At 40.4% G+C, this 21805-nt stretch overlaps 1 protein-coding gene across 1 annotated transcript in view; it reads right to left on the bottom strand.

Annotated features, from left to right (window-relative positions):
* Positions 1-7742: 7742 nt before the first annotated feature.
* Positions 7743-21805, bottom strand: part of LOC149274814 (tetraspanin-4-like) — an 81777-nt gene continuing 67714 nt past the window's right edge. The window contains exons 4-7 of the mRNA XM_089505244.1: positions 12558-12659; positions 11557-11688; positions 8989-9072; positions 7743-7811 (exon numbers count right to left, since the gene is read on the bottom strand). Coding sequence (XP_089361370.1) covers positions 7743-7811; positions 8989-9072; positions 11557-11688; positions 12558-12659 — 387 coding nt within the window. The remainder of the gene's footprint in view (positions 7812-8988; positions 9073-11556; positions 11689-12557; positions 12660-21805) is intronic.

Here is a 21805-nt window from a genome sequence, read left to right as displayed (position 1 = left end):
TATAGTACTGAAAAACGTGCTTATGTAATTGCTTACTGCTTACAAAAGTCCCATTTATTTGGCCACCCAGCAGCTCTTGCATGTCCAACTGGAGCATTGTGCGTGTGCTATATGCCCCCAGTCAAACTGGAATATAAAATGGGCATATGTACGGTACATGTATTTCCATGCACCAGTGGTACCAAGCAGGAGGGGTACTTTTGACCTTAAGTATATATGTTACATACGTTCAGAAGGTATGACACCGTTGTTTTGCATGTGTTTGCAGGCGAGGGTATGGCATTGAAGTTGAGTCTAGTCAGTCAAGTCAATCCTTAACGCAACTGACCACTTGTGTTATAGACCTAGTTAATATGACTTTTTGGAGCTGTAGCACACTTTGATATACTCCTACCCAGCCACCATTCTGAGCTTAGAAATGAGATATCAGGGGAGCAGAGACAGCCAGATGTATCCTAAAGATGGACTGTTCCTCTTAAAAGGCACACTTGGAATGTTTAGCATATACTTTCCTAGTTGGCTTACAGTCAACGGATACTGTATTTTGTCCAGGTGGCAAGATACACGTAAATGCCACAAACTTTGGAGTAGCCTGCAGGATAATTGTGGCACAGACACGTAGGCAGGTGTCATTGTTAATTCCTTCCGTAATAATAATCTAAACTATTATGTGCCTATGTCCCGTGTATTGCCCCACATAGAAAAAACTATCTCTGTTGCATTTCACTCCGGTACAATATGCACACGGTATCCTTGAAGTATAAAGGAGAATGCGCTATTTTTTTTTCTGCGTAGGTGCCAGATCTGCAGTGTGTGCTGCTTACAGGATGCAATGTTCACGAGAGAAGGATAGGTTTGTGGATGAGCTTTGTGTTTTAGCTTTACATGGTAGAAATGTCCTCTAATGTTCTTTTGTTCCCTTGTTGATGCTGGGAAGGATACTAAATGTGTTTCAATGCCAAGTGGCATCAATCATTATTGTTAGTACCGGGTAAGAGTCCAAGTGGGTGTTTGTGAAATGCGTTGCACACATTCTAGAAATAGGTTGAAAAGACAGATCTTTGTAGTTTGTTTTTTTAACCACTGAGAGAGATTTACCACGGCAATGACTGAAATAGACTAAAGATACACAGGATCTGTTATGTGAACTACTGAGGTCTGTCAAAAAGAACCGATACAGACTACCCATTTGTCATAATCAACTGGTGGCTGGGACAACATGAACCTCTTTAGCTGTTTCTAAATTACAACTCTCATTAATCTGTGCCAGCCATAAGCACCATACCTAACATTTGCATTATGAATCCTTTTGAAATGACAGCTAACTATAATATATGTTGTAGTATAACAGCAGCGTCACTATAGGTTTGCTGTCCCTGATGCCGATGCCACCAGAACTCCACTTGCAGACAGATAACACGTGGTTTAGTTTCCTCCTCCGCAGATTCCAGACACAATTTGTATGGAGGGGAGATATTCTGGCTGTCGGAGAGGAGCACTCGGTACAAACCGGTTTAGGAGGTATTGGTATTACATGGCTACACCTGAGCGCTGTGTAATTTGCTTATTCAGCAGCACATCCCTAACTCTCCCTCCCTGAAGAGAGGCCAAGAGGGCACTGGAGCGAGCGGCTTGCAGATAGCTATCTTGGCATATCATATTCTACATTTACATCTCTCTTAATCCCCTACTCTGCAGGTATTGCGCCTTGTGAATATCTCTGCTCTGTTTTAATATGAAAAAGTAAATCCTCTTACTAGTCTGTGGGTTAGAGGAAACTTTTCATCAGATTCTGCATCCCCTGATCAGCTTCTGCACTAGAAGTGAATGCGATGCAGAACATTGCTCAAAAAAACACAGGGCCCTTCAGGTATCAAATAGTAAGAAATAATACTCACAGGCACATGAGTTATTGTGGCTCAGATATGCCAACTGCCCCTTAGCACGAAACGCGTGAGGCCTGTGAGATTTTTTACAATTTAAAGCTTGAAGAAAGATAGAGCTTATGTTTTTTTAGCACATTTTGGAGGCGGTATGACGGTTTCCGAATGGTGATGCGCTCTAGACAAAAGGTTACACGAGTAATCCGTTCAGGTAGAGTCTGCTTTGCGGATATACTCTTCCAGCCATGTTACAAATGGGATCTTAGTTTATACAGAAATGCTTAGTGATATGCAGTGTTTTAATTGCAACCAAATGTCTAGAAGATAAAGGAGCTGTGAGTTTAATAATTAGGCTGATATTCGGCTGCAAAGTATGAACTACGGTAGTCATAACCTGGGCAATAAGCACTGGGGCAACTCAGGTGGGGCACAAACAAATTCACACACGGCCAGCGTTAAAGGTGCTGTGCCACCTACTCTGTAACAACAGGCAGCATTAGGAACAGCATTCTTAGTAACATTAAATAATCTTTTTCATTGTCACAGGCCAAAGATATTTTTTTCTGTAGGTGAATAAATAATAGCAGATTATGTAATGAAGGTTCCGTTGCAGAACAATAGATGTTTGTACTGTGTATGTATCTCAGCCCTGGACTGAGGATGACTGGGCATCCCTGGCACTTTAAGACCTGTGGTGATTTATTTTTTCTCCCCCCCCCCCCCAAAGTACAACATATTAATTGAGCTTTGACCTACTCCAGATTTTCAGGTGTCTGCATGCTGTCATATTTTTGAATCTAGATTTTGGTATCAGATTGTAGGTAATTAGGCATTAATTATGAGGTAATTATGTTATGAAAAGTCTTTATTAGGATTTTAGTGATTTACTGTAATGAAAGATAAGGTATTTCAGACTGATTGGTGTGTTGTTTATGAGCAAGCTTGCTATACTATCCCTAAATATATTGCATTTCCTTACTATTTAAGTTAACTATTATTCAATATATTTAGACTCTCGGTTCTTTATTTTTAAAGGACCGTGAGCCTATTCAACCTTAACGGAATAAGAAACATCTCTCGCATCCACCCATTCCTCATCCAAGAATCCACAAAAACTCTGGTTCATTCCCATATAATTTCCCATCTTGACTTTTGAAACACTTTTCTGGTTGGCATTTCCCTCTAGACTCTTCACTGTACCTCCTCTACAGTCTCTCCAAAATGCTGCTGCTAGAATTATCTTTTTTTGCACACCACTCCTCTTCTGCTTCCCCATTTGGCGAGATCCTCTACTGCCTCCCTATTAATTGAAAATCCTTAATTGAAGATCCTCCACTGGCTCCCTATTAATTGAAAATCCTTGTACTAGCATATAAGGCCCTCCATAACACTGCTCCTCCATACATTTCTGCCCTCATAAGACATACTCCCCCACTTGATCTTTATATTCTTCCCCTGGGCTAAGGCTCTCTTCCTCACCTCTTCCTTTTCTCGTCTGCAAGATTTCACTTGCGTTGCCCCATATCTCGTAATCCACCTCCACCGAACCTCCCATTCAAGAAACATCTCAAAACCCACTTCTTCAGAGAAGCCGTGCCATTTTAGCTGCTAGAACTTCCCTGTTATTTTTACAACCTTCACACTACCTCTCCCATTTTTCTGTTCCTTACGTTTGTCACACTATTCCCTCATAATTGTTTACGAGCAGGGCCCAACCTAATGTATCGGTTTTCTTAGTCTGTCAATTCAAGTCTTGTCATACCTCTTGAATATATGTATTGTAATAATAATAATAATAATAAAAGCACACAAATACTTAAAGCATATGCTCACATATGCCAACAACATACATTAACACATGGGCACTCTAATGCAGGGGCGTCCAACATGTGGCCCGCTTGACCTCGAGGTGTGGCCCGCGTGAGATCGGCAGCCAGAATCACAAGCCCTGCCGCTTACTTGTGGGAGGGTCTATTCTCTGCTCCAGTCCTGTCTCCTCTGTGGGGAGAGCGAGGGAGGCCGCGGCCCCTGCTGAAGTCTGTGAGCGGCATCGAGAGCTGTAGTAGGTAAGGGGGTGGGGGAGGTTGTTTGAATGAGTATGCCTGTGAGGGAATGAATGTGTGAATGAATGAGTATATGAATGAATGAGTGTGTGTGTGTGATAGCATGGATGTGTAAGTGCTGGAACCTAGGCATGATGGGACTGTGATACCATGATAGGAGTGTGATTGCTAACAGCAAAGTCAGCCAGTACATGCTGAAACCTGGCTAGCTGTCCCCCTTGTGTATTGATGCTGCCAGCAGTAAGGGGTCTTACTGCAATCACAGTCCCATCATCAGGTTCCAGAATTTACTGGTTGCCTGGGTATAAAAAGAGTGTGTTTGCTGTTAGCAATCCCTTACAAAAAAATACTGCAGTTTTACTGAAGTAATACTGCAGTTTTTTGGACATGAAAAAACTGCAATACTGCACTTTTACTGCAGTATTACTGTACATTTACTGCAGTTTTACTGCATTGGTACTTCACTGTACAAAAGTTATTTTTGTACGGAAGTACAAATGCAATAAAGCTGCAGTACATTGAAGTACAACTGTAGGTTTGCAATATAAAAAAAAAAAGTGCAGTAAATGTGCAGTAATACTGCAGTACAGTGAATTACATATTGTTGTGAACCCTGAATTTCCGGTTTTGGTCCAAAATTTTCATTTCGGCGTATCCCTAGGATAAATAGAACTATTTCATTTTTACTTATCCAGAATCCTGAATTTGTAGTCACAAAACTTTCTAGGCCCAGAAATCAGTGAGAGGAAAAGTAAAGTTTTTGTGTCATTTACTTTATTTTAATCTGCATATTTTATTAAAGGCCATATTTTCACGCAGTGAAAAATGAGTGCGGCCCTCGCACGTATACAATTCTGATGAAGTGGCCCACTGCAGAAAAAACTTGGACACCCCTGCTCTAATGTAAACAGTAACACACACTCGACTACTATATAGTAACATACTCTTACTCTACAAGTAATGCTTACACATAGATATACACACACACATATACATGTGCACACACATCATACACTTACACATAATCCACAACGCTGTCTCTCCCTCGAAGTCCTGTGTTCACTGCAGCTTGCACTCTCTGCTGGAGTGGCTGTACCAAATGCCGCCTTACTACCACCGGGTCATGTAACACGCCTTAAGGGACCCTGTGCAACTTACAGCATCTCTGATGTTGCCCACAGAAACTGAAAACACTTCTTAGTGTTAGCTTCAGAGTGCGTGTGACTATGTTCTTGGATAGTGTGCATACCTGGGAACTTCTTCGCTCCAGCTACCAGGAGCCTTCCCTTGCGTAACGCGGCCAGGACTGCCTGCTGACGTCGGTGGGAGGCCCCGCTAACATCAGTGGGAAACACCCCCATTTAAAGGGGAAATGGGCGGGGAGCAGGGCGTGTCGAAGAAGCGGTGCTTCACCCGGGGATCTCCGGGTCAAACCCGGAGAGTTCCAAGGTATGATAGTGTGTACATGTGTACTGTGTGTGAGCGTATGGTGTGTTGGTTACTTATGTCATCTTATGGTGTATGGTGTTAGTGGGAGAGGATGTTTGTGAACATATGGTGTCAGCATGTATGTATGTCTGATGCGGTATGGTGTTAGTGTTTAAGTGTAAATGTATGGTGTAAGCATGACTGTGTGTCAACTCATGTGTATGTGTTGCTGACAGCATATGGCGTGAGTGTGAGTGAGCATGTGTCAGCTTATGGTGGTGTTGTGTTAGGGGTAGGGTGTGTGGTGTCTGGGAGATGGGGAGGAGGAGCAGGAGAATGAATGGGTGTGTATATAAGTGTGTTAGTGTGAGTAGGTGTTAGATAGAGTTTGCATGTTATTATGTATGCATGTTAGTTATGGGTAGTGTCAAAGAAATAATGCACCCAGGTGCCAATAACCCTAGGCATGCCCCTGCTTTAACAGGCCCCTACTTGGCAGAAAACACCAAGACAGGACAATGGGAGGAACATGTGCAAGAGACACTTAGTGTGTTTATGGGAGGACCGATAGCGGCCCTGCATCCCATAATTATTTCAAGGCATGCACATGAGTACACAGTGCTTTTGTTAAAGATTTTTATTAGAACATTTTTTCCTTTCACTATACCTCTTGCATAAATAATGTATATACAGCGTGAATAGGGACTGAATGTACCAGTGGGAAACCCCACAGGGTTCTCAATTCCTAGACAGAAGAGTTTATCATTAAGCATAGAACTAAGACAAACTAAATTAAAAAAGTAGCTCTTCCATCCCAGGGGGGATAGTGATGTGTTGCTCCTCAACCTTGATAAAATAGGTTTTATGTGCGCCTGTATACAAACAGATACAATGACTTTGCATCACTGTCAAACCTAACTAAGATAGCGTGCAAAAACCCTTGTTGCCTTGCTTGTTAAAATGGGATAAGAAGTGTCGTGTAACCTGGCTCCATGTAACTTATTACAGGAACCGGCACAGGAGCCGAGAGGCAGAACAGTATTACACCATGGCAGAGCCTGGGGGTACTGAGGCTTATAACTGTTACAAATGTGCTGTCCCTCTTAGTGTGCGTGTGGATTGTCCCTACAGAGCTGTCTTCTTGGTTATAAAAAGACATGCAGACCTGCTGATTTTGTGGCAGTATCAAACAGTAGGTTCTACTATAGAAACGGCACTGAAAAGAATGCCTGTTGTGCTAGTTAGGTTCTTTTTGGAGTATAAAGGGGATCCTGTCTGTGCTCCAGAAGTGGACAGTAAAACCAGGATGAGTTAGCAGACCAGTAAATAGATTTTACATCTCAGCAACCTTGGGGTCTGTTAGACACTAGTATGCGTGGACACACTTCAATACCAAACAATATATACATGTGTGCAGAGTCCTTTTCACAAAGACATCTGGCCTTCAAACAGCCTGAAAGATCCGTCCATTTCTTTTTAATACAGTTGGTCCCTCTGCGAATGGTTTATCTTGAAGAAGATAATCTTTCCGTACATTTCATTTCTTTGTTGATTCAGTAAAGAGCATGGTTTGAACGTATCCAAGTGAAGAACAAGAATAAATGTGTTTCTTGCAATAAACCCCGCTCATAATGGCAGTAGGGTACTGGTGCTAAATGCACCAATTGTGAGGGGGGGGGGGGCACGAAGAACTGCAAAAAAGATTATTTTTGTTTGAGATGTACAGTGGGAATTTCCATGTTGGTGATTTTTACTCATTGCACAAGATTGCATAATTGAACTGTACCACTGCTGGTACCCCAACTCATACTATTTCAACAACTTGAGAAGCTGGGCTACTCTGGGCTGGGTGAGAGTTGCTAGAGTCATTACATATGCCTGTTTTCTCAAGTTTAAGCCTTACAGCATGGGAGGGGGCAGAAAGACACTGGTCTGCATAACATTTTAGCCTGTCATGGGCTCTTAAAGCTCCGCTATACACATGGCCTAAAACAGAACAGTGGTCATGTTAGCAGGAGGTTAGCAGTGATTTACCAATCAGCTGGTAGATACAAGCTGCCATTTTGTGTTTGAGTTATAGTTTCATCAGCCTTCGTTTTTTTCCTGGGACACATACATCCAGCGATACTCCTGAATCTTGATTTTCCTTTCCTCTAAACTAAATGGTCCAATCAGCATGGCCAACCTCCTATCCAATATTTCTGCTCCATTCCAAGGAAAAATTCATGGTAAGACAGACGTTCCGTACAACTGTCATGGCATCCAGGATGCAACGAGGAAGAACAAAATGAAGGAAGAGCGGGCATCAAAGTCGTGTGGATTCCTCCTGCACACCTCCCAGTGCTGAGTGCACAGGTGACGGAGCGGTTCAGGCGTAATATGTGTCAGTCTTTGCCATCTGGCAATACATAGTCATGGAAAATGTGAGTCCTAAGATCTACAAAAGCAGGAAAAAATAATGAATTATCAATTGGACATGAACATGGCATCCCATGTACAACATCCTCATCTGTAAAGTGTTATATACTACTTGTTATGCCCTGTCTAGCTATTGTACATCGTTCCAGAATATGATGGCGCTATATAAAACAATAAATAGTAATAAAATAGAGGTGCGAGGGCTGGAGGTCAAAGTCGAGTACTGTATAAAACAAAGAACAGGACAATAAAAATTGTTAATAAAAATGGTATATAATATCTAGACCCAAAATATGCAGTCTTAATATAAGCCTTATATAAATGTTTGACTAATATTATATGTTTACCAGAGTTAGAAACCTATTATTACCTTTCTTTTAGTGAAAGGCCTCAAAAGAATGGACCCAGACAGCTTCTGGTCTCTTACATTATTCACTAGATTATGTTACTTGGTTAGACTGCATTAGTATATGTATAACAGAAAGGCTCTTTTGTGGAAAATATATTCTCGTTGTCAGCCAAATGGATCTGTTCTACTCATTTGACAGTTAACTTATTTACTAAAATAACAAAGGCAAGGATTTATAGAAGTGTATACAATACCGTATTTGCTTGATTATAAGACAAGGTTTTTTTCAAAGCCAGAATGGCATAAAGGGGGTATAAGGCATATCAGGGGGGGCAGAGTGGCATATCAGGGAGTATAAGGCATATCTGGGGGCAAAGTAGCAAGCCGTGGGGCAGATGTGAAAAACTGGGGGGCAGGTTGGCAAATAAAAGGAAATAAAAACAAAAAATTTATTTCTCTCAATCATAGTTTTTATTAAATATGAAACATTTTTTACTATTAAAACTTTTTTTCTTATAGGGTAGTCTTATATTCAGGCTTTTTCTTTTTTTTTCTAAATTAATATTCAAATTTTGTGGGGTCATCTTATTATCGAGCAAATAAGGTTTGTTGGGTATTATGAAGAGCATTCTGTTTTGTCCTGCTCTTGCGAGGTGTAACCTGTACATTAAATAACATGTCACATTTACACTTTTCAGTGAACTTTCCCTTTTGTAGTCTGGGCAGGTATAACCCACCTTTAGCTCTTCAATCGCACTCCAGTGGCAGTATGGGGATTGTAGACCACAACAAAATGAGAGCTAGAGGTTGGAAACCATGTTCTGGCTGAAATATGTTTCTCCCTTACCTGGACCAAAGCTGTGCAGAGCGCAAATATCCCAACAGCCACAAGATTTTCATGGAGCCAAAATTTCACTGTTTCATAGCATGGCTGAAAGAGAGAAATTGCGTAACATATAAGCAAGTCATTTGTACAGTCAATTAAACGAAGTGTCTTACACCCCTAATATATAGCACACACCTGTCCTGCCTCCACTTACTGACCGACATCCGGGTGTGAGTGTCTCTGTGTGTTTGCTCATAACACACTCAGGCGGTTTACTAAAGGGAGAGTTGTGTGTCAGCTCCTTGATGTCGCTCTATTATAAAGGCCAATCCCCAATAACTTTCTGCTGCAGGAAGATTGTGGCTCGCCCTGTATAATACATAGTTAAATCAGTGACATTTATTCCACGTTTCCTCACCTATTAAACTATGCATTATACAGGGTCACATCAGTTCTCCTTGCTGTAGAAACCAGCCTGTACAAAATCTGCAGTCCGCTGTCTTCACTACAATAAATTACCCTCACCTGGTCTCCTTCCTCCTCAACCTCCCAATAGTCTGTAGGCTCTCAGGTGCAGTCGATATACTCAACTCCAGTGCTGGCTCTGCAAATGTTCAGTTCAGACCCCCATGAATGGGAAGCATTCCTACTGATTTAGGAGCGCTTTCCTCCCAGTGATTGGTTGCTTTAAACAGCCAATCACTAGCAACAAATGTCGGACCACAGAGGAGAAGGACAGCTACTGTAGCGAGGCTGCAACTTCTAGGTCAGGTAAGTGTTTTTTCCCCTCACAGAGCACTTTAATATGCGTTATCCTTTAGAGGGGTGCCAAGGGCATTAGACTATCACTTTTTTGTGTATATTTTTTTTTTAAGAAATACCTGGTATGTGCAAAGATCTTTTATAGTACTCCTTGTATGTCTTAAATCCAACCTCAGTATAACTCAGGACAGATCCCCGAGCGTGTCATGCAAAATGTATGAGTTTTACCTACCAATTTAAACCATTCATGACAAAAGAGGCAATATATTGTTCTGCCTATACACACTTTTTAGACAGGTATTTTTTTATTTTTCCCAGCATGCTCCATCCATTGAGCTTCATATTAATGAAATGCTCTCCAATCTCTCAGGTAGGGAGACAATTTTTTTCCCGATTAATATATTGGATAGCCCAAAGCTAAAAAACAAGGGGAGGTTTATTTCTAAAAGTCTTGGAAAGTGTTATAAAGCTACTGCAAGGCATTTTATAAATACCATTATCTCTATATGATACACAATGCTGTTTGGTGTAATTGTGCATTATTTCAATGTACTTTTTGGCATAACATATCAAAAAAAACATTGTTTTAAAACCTTATATAAATTGGAGCAGTTACGGCTTTTTCTTCCCAGGTTTTCAGCCTGAGATACCTTTACACAAAGCCCTTATTGAGTCTATTAAATCATGCCAATTTTTCCATGTTAATGCAATATTAATAGCAGTCCAAAATTGTCTAGTCCCCAAAGGAGGATTACATACTGGTGATCAGGGCACTTCACTCTTTGATGAGAACACTACATAATTAAATCTGAAACCTGTTGGGTTCCTATATCAACATACTACTGTGTGAAAATGTATCTGCCCCATGTCTGCATCATTGATATTTTTTCACATTGTTTTGGTCATTATTATTCAGAAGGAGCCTGAGAGAACAATGGACTGTAAAGTCCGAGGCAGTAGGTATTATATGCGCAATCTGTAAGCGCAACCCAATCGGCGTTCTGCCTAAAAAGTGTAAAATCACAACAGCCCCTAGAACAACATCCAGGGATCTGCAGGCTTCTCCTCTAAACTAAGGTCAGTGTTGTGACTCCGCTGTCAGAAAGACACCGGACCACCTTAGGATTCATGGTAGAGAAGCAAAGCAGAAAGCACTCTAAGATCATCTAGAGTTTGACTAAAAGCACCAGCATGCTCCTCGAGAGTTTTAAACATTGTTCTACAGTGAAAAGTGTTATGTCTGGTGTAAAGTGTTATGTCTGTGCTTCCCACATTATAAGCCTCATACCAATACGCAAGCATGTTGGTGGCAATGTCATGGGTTGGGGATGCTGTTCTGCATGAGCACCTGTGAACTTGCCTTTATTGAATGAAATATGAATTCTGCTTTGTATCAGATAATTCTGTTTCAGATTATCTACTACTCCCTAAAAACCCACAAATGTAACGTGAATTTCTGTGTGTAGGAATAAGATACAATTCATCCACAAGGCTGTGAAAGACTGATCAATAACTATAAGTATCAAGCAGTTATTGCTACTAAAAGGTGGTATAAGCAGGTTAAGTGTCTAAGATGGAGATTACTTTTTTGCCACTGGGGTACTGGGAGTTCCTTACATTTTTTTAAATAAATAAATGAAATAAGTATTACAATTATGTTATGTGTTGGTTCTTCACTTATGTTCACTTTTTAAGAACTAATATTTTTATCAAAAAAATGTGCACTAATACAAAAAAATATACTGAGGGCAAATACTTCACGCAACTGTAAAATTTGGGTCACATTGTAGAATCTTTTACTAGTTATACTGATGGTTGGTAACATACCGCTTTCCACCAGGTGCCCGGAGAGTGGAGGCCACAGTTTTCACTGAATTCTAGGCAGCAGGAATCTGGAACACGGGTGGCGTTGTACACCTCAAACCAGTCTGTATAATTAGCCACCCCACAGCATCGGAACTGCAAATACAAACACCGACGGCGTTAAACACCTGTGCCCACTGGATAAACACCCTTTTCAAACCAAAGGGCGATCTGGCACCAAACCCACAGAAATAAATAGCCTCTTTGTACATACCCCATAACCACACACACTGACAGCCCATCTGATGTATCCCCTATTCCTGATATCTATCACAACGCTTTTCATAATACACTAGGGGACTGACCGTAAAGGTACTGATGGTCCTACCCCCCCCCCCCCCCCCAAAAAAAATTGATTCCTATTTCGGGCACTGGCAATGTTGGGGTGGTTACAGATGAGATAAAACATTTAATTTACATGTTCTATCTCACCAGTGCATTATCCAGGGCTTAGCTAAATGTTTTATCTCAGTAAAGTTCTCAAATTAACAACTTAAGCGACATTCAAAATCATTTACAAAGCCAAGTGACTTTGCAACATTATCTGTAGCTGATCACTTCCAAACAGCCATTTAACTTACTGTAAGTATTTTTCTACTATCGTCAAAAAAGATACATTTATATGGAAATCTATTCCTGTATCCAGTAGATTGATCTCTGTAGTGATACGGCTTGCAATACAGATGATTGACTCTGTAGCATGTAAACATGTCATTACAATGATTCACTAACAAAAATCTCAATTGCTTTTTCTAAGCAACAAAAGCATTTCTCTTTCTCACATTATAGGCATTCCCAAATGGCGACTTCATTTGTGGATTTACTAACATACATTACCGATCCACAAAGAAATCAACACTATATTGTAATATTAAGCTACTCAATGTTGATTTTTTTTTTTTTTTTACATTAAAAGGCATGCTAACTAATGTTATTACTCATCCAAGTTAAGGTTTTCAACGTACATCTGTCTGAATGATGCTCCATGCATTGGTGAGGCCAATGTTGCCTTCTGTCCCATACAAATGAAGACCCTTCTTCAGGTCTTGCTGAGCATATCTATCAATCTGAAAAGAGAAGAAAAATAAACATTTTGCACACATACACTTAATGTTTACTACCTAATTGACCTGTGTAATGTTTAATACTGCATGTCAGAAGGACAGCTAATAACATAAGTGGTATCCTATTATTGATCACGTGGCCGGTTTTCCAAAATGCATAAGCAAGCCCAGACTAGGATGTCTGAACCTGCTTGCTCACAAAGAAGTGCCTATAGTCATATATAGATATGCAGAAATCCACTCGGGCCAGTGCTTAAAAGTTTACTGTCCCCGACATGCCCACTATAGAATACATATTAAAGTATTTTATGAGTAGTTATATATTTACAAAAAATGAAAATACAATCACTTAACTCAAACAGAAGCCCCCCTCTTTCTCAGTGGCTTGCCGCTCCTTGGCAGCAAAGCCCTGCCATTGAAATCAAGGGAGACCTTTTCAGACATTTTCACAGGGGTCACAATAGACCCCCAAACTCAGCTGTAAGTAAAAGCAAAGAAAAAAAATGAATATAGGAGAATGTGCGGAACGTCCCTCTGCATTTGCTAGACACCATGGATGCTTAAGGGGACTAATAAGGTTCATATGATGGCTGGAGTGTCCCTGTAATTATTGAATGTCTATAAAACATTGCATTTCATACAGGGATTTTCATTTATTGCTACATTTATACAGATTATGCCACAGCGGATAAGGAAGGACAGGTAAAATATGAATACAAGTAAATATATTTGTTCACGTCACTGTCCTTACTGATTCCGTTAAGCATTGTAGAACTCTGAGGTGGCTTACAAAGGATCCTCCGAGAACCTTGTATGTCATGCTCTATTTATACGGAAGATAACAATAAAATTGGTTCAGCGGACTTTGCTTTAGCTCTGACTACACAGCAACAGCACAATCTATGAATAACATACATGTATAAAAGCAAAAATATCCTATACATGGAAAAATGTTGAAAGACACGGGTGCCCATTGATTGGCCAGCCATAAACTTAAGCAACGGTCCGTTTAGATTGAACAGAAAGCAAGAATATGGGCGTACGTGTACTGTATGAGACTAACTGAATCAATAACAATGTGACAATCTCTTTCTAAATAGACATGTGCCCACCCATAAAATGTTTGCGTACCACGTCCAAGCTATTTCCAGCTGACCCTCTTTTCTACATTTGAGACGGAGTCGTTTGCTCGTAATGTATGGTTTGTTGGTCCGTCTCCAAGGAACTCTGCAGCGGCTGAACTTTCTGTCACACCTGCCCCCTGCTCTCTTACGCAACTCAGGGGTCCAGTCTGAGGCAGGTTTCATGCGCAGCAACGGTGACAGAACTGCTTCTGAGCAGCTTCTTTTGGCCTGTATCAGTCTGTCTATAGATAACACCTTGTTATCGCTGCGCACAATGAAGAGCTTTGATGGGAAGATAGTACCAATTACCCAGAACAAAAGCTGCAGTGCACAAAAAGGCAGCATGTGACATTGGGAAGGTCTGCTTGTGACGAAGAATCAATGTCTTTTTAGTGTATGGGAATGAGAAACAGCTATTTAATCATTTGCCACGAGTCCCTTATCAGATCTAAATGGAAGTACTTTTATTAGGTGTTCTTCACACCATGCACTTGGTTCTCTGCAAACTACTGCATTGAACACACCTTATAATTAGCTCATGCAGGGACAAAGTTTAAATATTGTTACCAGGAAGTGCGGAGCTGGCATTTTAAAGCCCCACTGTTTGCTCTTCTGTTTGGGGGCGCTGATAAGCTGTTTGGTGGCAAAGATGACAAAGACCATCTGGAGTAACTGACTAGATATTTGGGGACAAAGATGGCAGAGCCCTAAAAATGTCACCATGAAATATGTTGCTGATATTCAATGATTTCATGGGCTGGCTTTATTTCCCACTCCAGCCCTGCCCAGGTAGCCCTGATATCTCAACATTTTAAGTGGCCAGAGGGACACTTATTTTAGGAGATGTGGTTGGACACGTGACTCGGGGTAGGACACTTCAATGTGACTTTGATCTATTTATAACAATTTATGGAACTCAGACATGTAGTAGCAGAATGATGCATTTAATTTCCACAATTTTCTGTTATTTTTATACACACCTATATGTTTTAGGGCAGCAGAACAATATGGTTCACCCTCTTCCGCTAAGCAGTCTAGTCTAAGCTCTTAAAAAAGAGCTTTATCTTCACTGGAATATAACATCATATCTCTCCAACAGCAGGGTGTGCAAAGGACGCGACAGACAGCATTAGAAGAAGTTGGTGCCGGTGGTTGCGCAGTCCTTCACCGGACTAAGCTGGCTGTTGAGAGGGCCCAATGGACAGATGTCAGGGTCCTCTAACGCAAGGTGTTTGCCTCTTTTGCACTCCATGAAAAATGTTTTAACTTTAGCGCTAAAGTTTTTCATTGAATCAGAGCCGTAGAATTGATGAATGTTCTAGTCCCGTGTAACGTATTGCTTGCTGGTCAATCAAAAGCATAGCCATTGGTCAAATATCCCTTAATCTTTACTAACATGGTCCAGGACGATGGTCCATTGCTCCCCCACAAGATCATTAGCTATACCCATAAAGAAAATAAATAGTCTGAAACAAATTGTCTATACAGACATTTAGTTTCTTATAATTACAATTTGCATCATATAACAGTGCTAAATATATTCCTTCACCCCCCCCCATAATTATACGCTGCGTTGTCTAATAGTGTTGAGTATGTATACACTCTAATACTTCGATAATTACACACTGTTGTGTAATGGTTAATTCTGAAATTATAACGCTGCCTTTTCAAAGAAACAACTAAGCTGGAGTGTATAGTGATAACGGGAATGTATAGCAGCCATTGACTGACTGTTGTCTATGTACACCTCAGTCACACACAATGGTCACAAAATATAGGGAAATGTTAATCTATTAGAGAATGTGTATTCTCTCCTGATTTTGCAGCTGGTTATACTGGGATGGGGGTTTTGTTGATATAAATTATCTATCAGATGGTGGCACTGGGCATTCAGAGACAGCCCTTCATACACGAGAGGTCACAGTACTCTGGACTGTCACGGGACGCTGGAGGACTCAGCAATGACAAACAGCTGCAGAGAATTACAGAGGACAAAAACAGCGCAAACAGACCATTGAATCCACCAGCAATGAAGAACAGACTTCCGATCTATCTCCACAGCCAACGTCGACACATGAAGCCTGATAAGAACACAGGGGCATCAGTCAGGCTCCTCACACAGCACGGTCTAGGGCTTAAACCCACTGCTTTGATCTATCATTATTATTGCACTTGAGGCTGAATTTACTAGTGTTACTTGTGTTAACATTTTAAAAATACTCACACAACAAAATGCTGGCATGATATAAAACCAGCAAAGAGGGAAAAAAAGGCAAGCAACAAATACAAAATTATTGCTGTGTAGAATACACTTGCACCCCGCACACTTTCAGTGACTAATGTTTTTAGTACATCCCCCAATATATTCATGTGATTAAATACTTATTAGAAAACACTAGTAACAAAGATGCAGGCGTTTCGCAACAGGAGTGTTGTGGAAACAAAGCAGCGATTCATAAAAATGATCTATTAGAGAATAAAAATCTGTGTAGCTGTTGAAGCTAATTTTGTCCCAATAACGCAACTTACTTTCCCTTACTGCTGATTGTGAAGTTTGCAAAATGCAGGTCGCATCATTTCTGCGCGGTAATGACCCGCACTCAGGGGATCTCCACTAAGACTTTCTGGTACTTGTACCACATTAAAAGTATCTTCTTCTCATACTGCCTTGTGGGGGGAAAAAATAGAATGGCCCAGTGTCAATCACAGTCGACACTCTGACGACTGACAGTATATGGAGGAAAGGATTTCATTGGACAAGAAGGGCTTCATTAGCATCTGGTCAGTGTGGTGTCACATGACTGACAACATAGCCACCTGGTCTGCAGATAAAGGAAGTATTTTTGGGACAAAATGAGATAAAAGCGTTTTTTTTGTCATTGCAGATATTGGGGGGTTATGCTCAAGCATAAGCTAGCACTCATTTATTCTCATGTGAGGGCCCTGCGGTCATACTGTTCATTCAGACTAAGTATTCACCGTATTAATGAGTTCATTAAAGTCCCCTCTACCACCACGCAACGTCACAGATTGGCGTTGTAGTTCATTTCCAAACTGACGGAGAGATTTCCTTGCACGGTTTTCAGATGAATTTCCAGTTCAAATATTTCCTATAATGCGTAACAGACCCCCAAACCCATGCAGCTGCTAATCTAAACCGGGGGATAAAACCTAGTGAAGCACAGCCCTGCAGAGGATGGCTATTCAAGTCATTATTCACCATTTTTCAGCTCCTTAAATTGACTTTGTTGGGTAACAATAGGGTACAAAGATTTTTTTTCTTTTTGCTGTACTGCAATTCCCACGAGTTCCTGGAAGAAAGATTGGAAAAGCCAGTACTCTATAACACACCCTATAGTTATCCAGGTTCAATTACCCTCTTACTGGATCTTGCGAAAATGGCTCAAAGCTGCTGAGGAAAAGCCACTTTTCTTTATGACTCCAAGGATGCTGAAAACATTCAGGTGACTTTTTGTAAAATAACCCATCACAGCCTCTATACTTTCTATTATACCAGCAAGTGCTATTTCATTATAAATAACAAAAAAAAAGAAACATTCAGGTAAATGTACATAATTTAAAAAGGCTGAGTAAAGTACTTCTTATTGCTTCAAAAATGTGTAGCACACCTTCAAGCATCTGAAGTATTGCTAGAAGCTCATCGGCAGAGGACATTGTGCATGACTGACCCAAATAAGAACGTAACTTGGAGATGCTTACTGAAGCGAGGCCAGCTCAGAAAACACTTTTAGTGCACACTGATGGTGATCCAGGATGAAATGCAATAAAATATTAATTGAGGTCATTTCTAAGGCAGTACACACACCTACCATCCTCTCTCACGCAGACAGTAATGGAGAGGTACATCGTCCAAGGTGAAGCCTCAATGACCCTTCCAGTGACAAGTACAAAAACCAAACATTTTACAAACGACGTATACGTAATAGTCACCTATTTTAACGGAGTAGCAGCTGAGACGTGACAGATTTTCTTTTTCCAGAAGGTCGTTACTACAGAGACCTGTCCACGTACTTTGTTATACCACATCTTCATTTTTTTCATCGATCCTGAATATCAACGGAACGGGAGATGTTTTCTTGTCTGAAGCTACAGCTTCCAAAGCTCACACTTTTTCATACACGCTCCCGGTTTCTACTGGTAACTAATCAAGCAATAAGATACAAAATTGCTTTAAGTCTCTCTTGGGGCCAACCCCAGATGAAAAGATGAGTCCAGACGTGGACCTCCTTGCTTTCTTTCGTCTTTCGATACTAACCGGGCCCCACTGAAGAGGCTTGTGAAGGCTAAAACATACGTCTGGGGTTGTTGCCTCACATTTTGGCTCTGGACTGTCCTTGTGGCAGGATCAGACTATCAATAGAGACGTGTCCTCTGTAAAGGCACGAGAAAGCTGAAACTTGAGTGGCTCCCAAGCAAGGGCACACCGTAGAAATCATATAACCTCAAACCGATTCCCTGCAGGATTAAGATTAAAAGGCTGTAAAACCTATGTAACCTTAGCTCACGGCTGGATTAGCTGAATTAATTTTAAAAGTTATATTGAAAAGAAATGTCAGTTTTCCGTAAAAAGTGTGGTCCAAATGTTATATTGCTTTACGACCACATGAGACAGACAAAACTCCGCTGTATAGCCGACCAAGCTCCAACGGGATAGTAGCCACAGGAGCTGGTGGTCAGAGTTTCCCTAACCCGTCACATACCACCTTCTCTGCTGAATCGGTTAATGTAATGTATTTCTCCTGAAAGAGAACGAGCTTTAAGTGGATCCCTACTAGACAGACTCCACAACGCTGCGCTAATGACTACAGCCATCCACCATATAATAACCCCAGCTAGGCTCTGATGCTCCAGATAATAACACTTCTCTCCCGGCATTCTGACTTCAAAACTGCCTCAGTATGGAAAGCTGTGGGTGCTTTCATACTTAAGTTCCCCTCCTGCATGGAGGTCAAGAGAAGTCATTACCAGGAAAGCCCGCTTCCACCACACAAAGCAGATAATAATCTGAATCATACGGCCACTTTGAGAATTTATATCCACCAGACACATTTAGCAACAAAATCGGGGCTTGAAACAATGTGTAGCATCTTTCTAGTAATGGGCAATGTCGCCAAAATATCAGAGCAAGAACTTGTCCAGTTCCCCCATTACTGGGGCAAACAATTACAAGCATCTTAAAAAAATATACACAGCAAGGCTCATAATAATGATTGACAGGTTTTACTTCTCAGGGAATGAATCTCTGTCCTCAGATAAAAAAAAACATGTTTGCCAAATAAGATTTTAACTCAAATTGCACAATTTTCAGTTTCACAGAATTGTCAATATCCATATAATCACATCTCACGCATATATACCGTATTTGCTCGATTATAAGACGCCCCCCCCCCAAAATCTGAATATTAATTTAGGAAAAAAAGGAAAAGCCTGAATATAAGATGACCCTATAGGAAAAAAGTTTTACCAGTAAATGTTAATTCATCTAAACTATTTTTTTAAATAAAAGCTATGATTGAGAAAAATATTGTTTTCAATTCATAGTGCATAGTCCAGGCAGCGTGTAGAGCTCTACGCGATTCGCGTAGACAACTTCCGCTGCAGCCGGGAGAAAGTGCGGTTAGCAGCGGGGGTTGTCTGCGTCCATCGCACAGACCTTCCCCGGCTGTCAGAGACAATTCCCCGGTGAGGGGAACTCTGATGTCTGACAGCCGGGGAAGGTGTCTTTTGTTGCCAAGGTTTAGACATTAATGGCTGTGTGTTGAGTTATTTTGAGGGGACAGCACATTTACACTGTTATACAGGCTGTACACTCACTACTTTACATTGTAGCCGAGTGTCATTTCTTCAGTGTTGTCACATGAAAAGATATAATAAAATATTTACAAAATTGTGAGGGGTTTACTCACTTTTGTGAGATACTGTATATACATACACATTACTGAACTGCGTTGGACAGTCCCCTGCTGTGTACATGAGAGTTTAGTATAATACACATTTGGTGTGATTATAAGGTGCAATCTGTTTGCAAATTCTTTTATTTTTTTTATTATTTAATGGAACACAATTATGTTTGTCGGTAACACAAGGATTTCCCAAGTTATATAGCAGCATTCTAGAGCAACATTTATTTGAAATAACCTATTATAGTCCACTTGATGTTGCTATACCAAGACATTTATTTTAGTAGAAAAACATTTTAAGTATTAAAATATATTATGATTGTACACCATTTGTTACAATCGTCATGTGACACTTTTTTTCTTTTAAACATCTCTTCGATGTTCTGTTGAAAGATAAGAACAGGCTTTGTCTACGCTAAATAAAGTGAATATCCACTCCACTGGTGGACATTACCGAGAGGGTGGTAGATGCGTGGAACAGCCTCCCATCAGAAGTTGTAGAGGGTTAGACAAAGAGGGAGTATAAACATGCATGCATAAAGCAATCCAAGACAAGACCAAGGACTGGTTAGGGTCTGAGTCTTTACATCTGGAATAATTTAATTGTGTGTGTCATTTAGCTCTTTCACAAAGTAAACGTTATGGGAAAAGTAAAAACAAACAAAACAAAAACATCCTAATAATAAAGAACAGGACACTAAAACACAAGGATTTGTTGTGCCACCGAGGAGCAGTTTAAGTCAGGTCTCAAGCACCAAGAAATGGTAACCTACGCTGGAACCTCTTCTTAAACTGAAATCCCAAGATCAGTGAAAGATGCGCACATCATCTAGCCGGTGTTCTTATGCCATATGTGCATTTCATTAGCTGTGTATGATGCATTGTTATCCATGTCCTGACCTGAAGAAGAACTCAGTGTCCTGAAAGCTAACATTTCATATCCTCTTAGCCATTGATCACTTTTAATTCAATTTCTTTTATTACAAAAGTACTTTGAATCCCATCTTTAACAGCACTCAAAATAATGGCTGCCTGAGAGGTCATTATTCAAAATAAGTCAGCATTATCAAAGTTGATGGGTAACAGATGGGTAAGTATGTGTAATGGGTAAGAAATGTCAAAGGCATAACACGATAAGACGGGGCTGATGTGGGAGAATGGATTGTGCTTATTATTTGTGCCGTCTAGTCCTTCATCGTCCCCGCTATATGAGCGCACATTACTCATTGGAAGAGTGAGGTGAGCATTGGAGCTGGGGTATAGACTTCATGGAGGACGTTTCACTAAATCAAAAATGTATCATGTGTATCATTTTAGTGAAATTATAAATTAGAAATAATTAGATTAGCAATAAATCACTTCAAGCACCAAGGTTTTTATTGCTACCAATTTCTTTTAGGTCTTTGAGTGCATTTGTTTGTGTTTACCCATTTTCCTTCGGTCTCTCTTTCATTAGACCGTCTCATGTCTCTACAAGTATCTCAAAAAGGAGAGCTTGCTGTTTTTCCAGTTTCCAATTATCTTGGTAAAAATTCAAAAAATTGTTGTTGCTTTGATGTCAAACTACGTGGCCGAAAACTCCAGCAAAATGAATGCATTAAGATAATTTATTTTTATCTCAGTGTGTTTTGGTTCTTTCCTGATTTATGCGAGTTTAAATTGTGTCTTAAGGTAGTCGGGAGGGATATGTGATACTATGTTGGTAGCCGTTTTTAAGCATTTCTCTGTTTCTGTACAGAATATCCAAAATCAGTTTGTTTTTATTTTAAGAAAACGTCTTGGCTAATTGCGTACAAATTCCGCGTGAGGACATGACGGGTGCTTTAACATGCATTAGGGTGCGGGCTTTATATTGGGCTATTAGTTTTTATGAAGTAGTTATGTCTCGTCAGCCATGATCAGTGTGGTTTGTGAAAATGTCAAGCATCTGATCAGTTATGAGCGATCCCCACAGAGTAGGCTGCGCTTTAATGCAAACCTGCAGATAGGAGTTTCATTAAAGGCCATCTAGATTTAGCTGTTAATGTCTTCAAACCCACAATAAATAGTTTTATATATGAAGATGTGAAGCTTTATTTCAAACAGAACTAATAATAAAGTACTG

The sequence above is a fragment of the Sceloporus occidentalis genome, unplaced genomic scaffold (genome assembly GCF_023333645.1).
Source record: "Sceloporus occidentalis isolate IW3139 unplaced genomic scaffold, rSceOcc1.0.p SCAF_320, whole genome shotgun sequence".
NCBI classification, from domain to species: Eukaryota; Metazoa; Chordata; class Lepidosauria; order Squamata; family Phrynosomatidae; genus Sceloporus; species Sceloporus occidentalis.
This window is presented reverse-complemented; position numbering and strand designations above follow the sequence as displayed.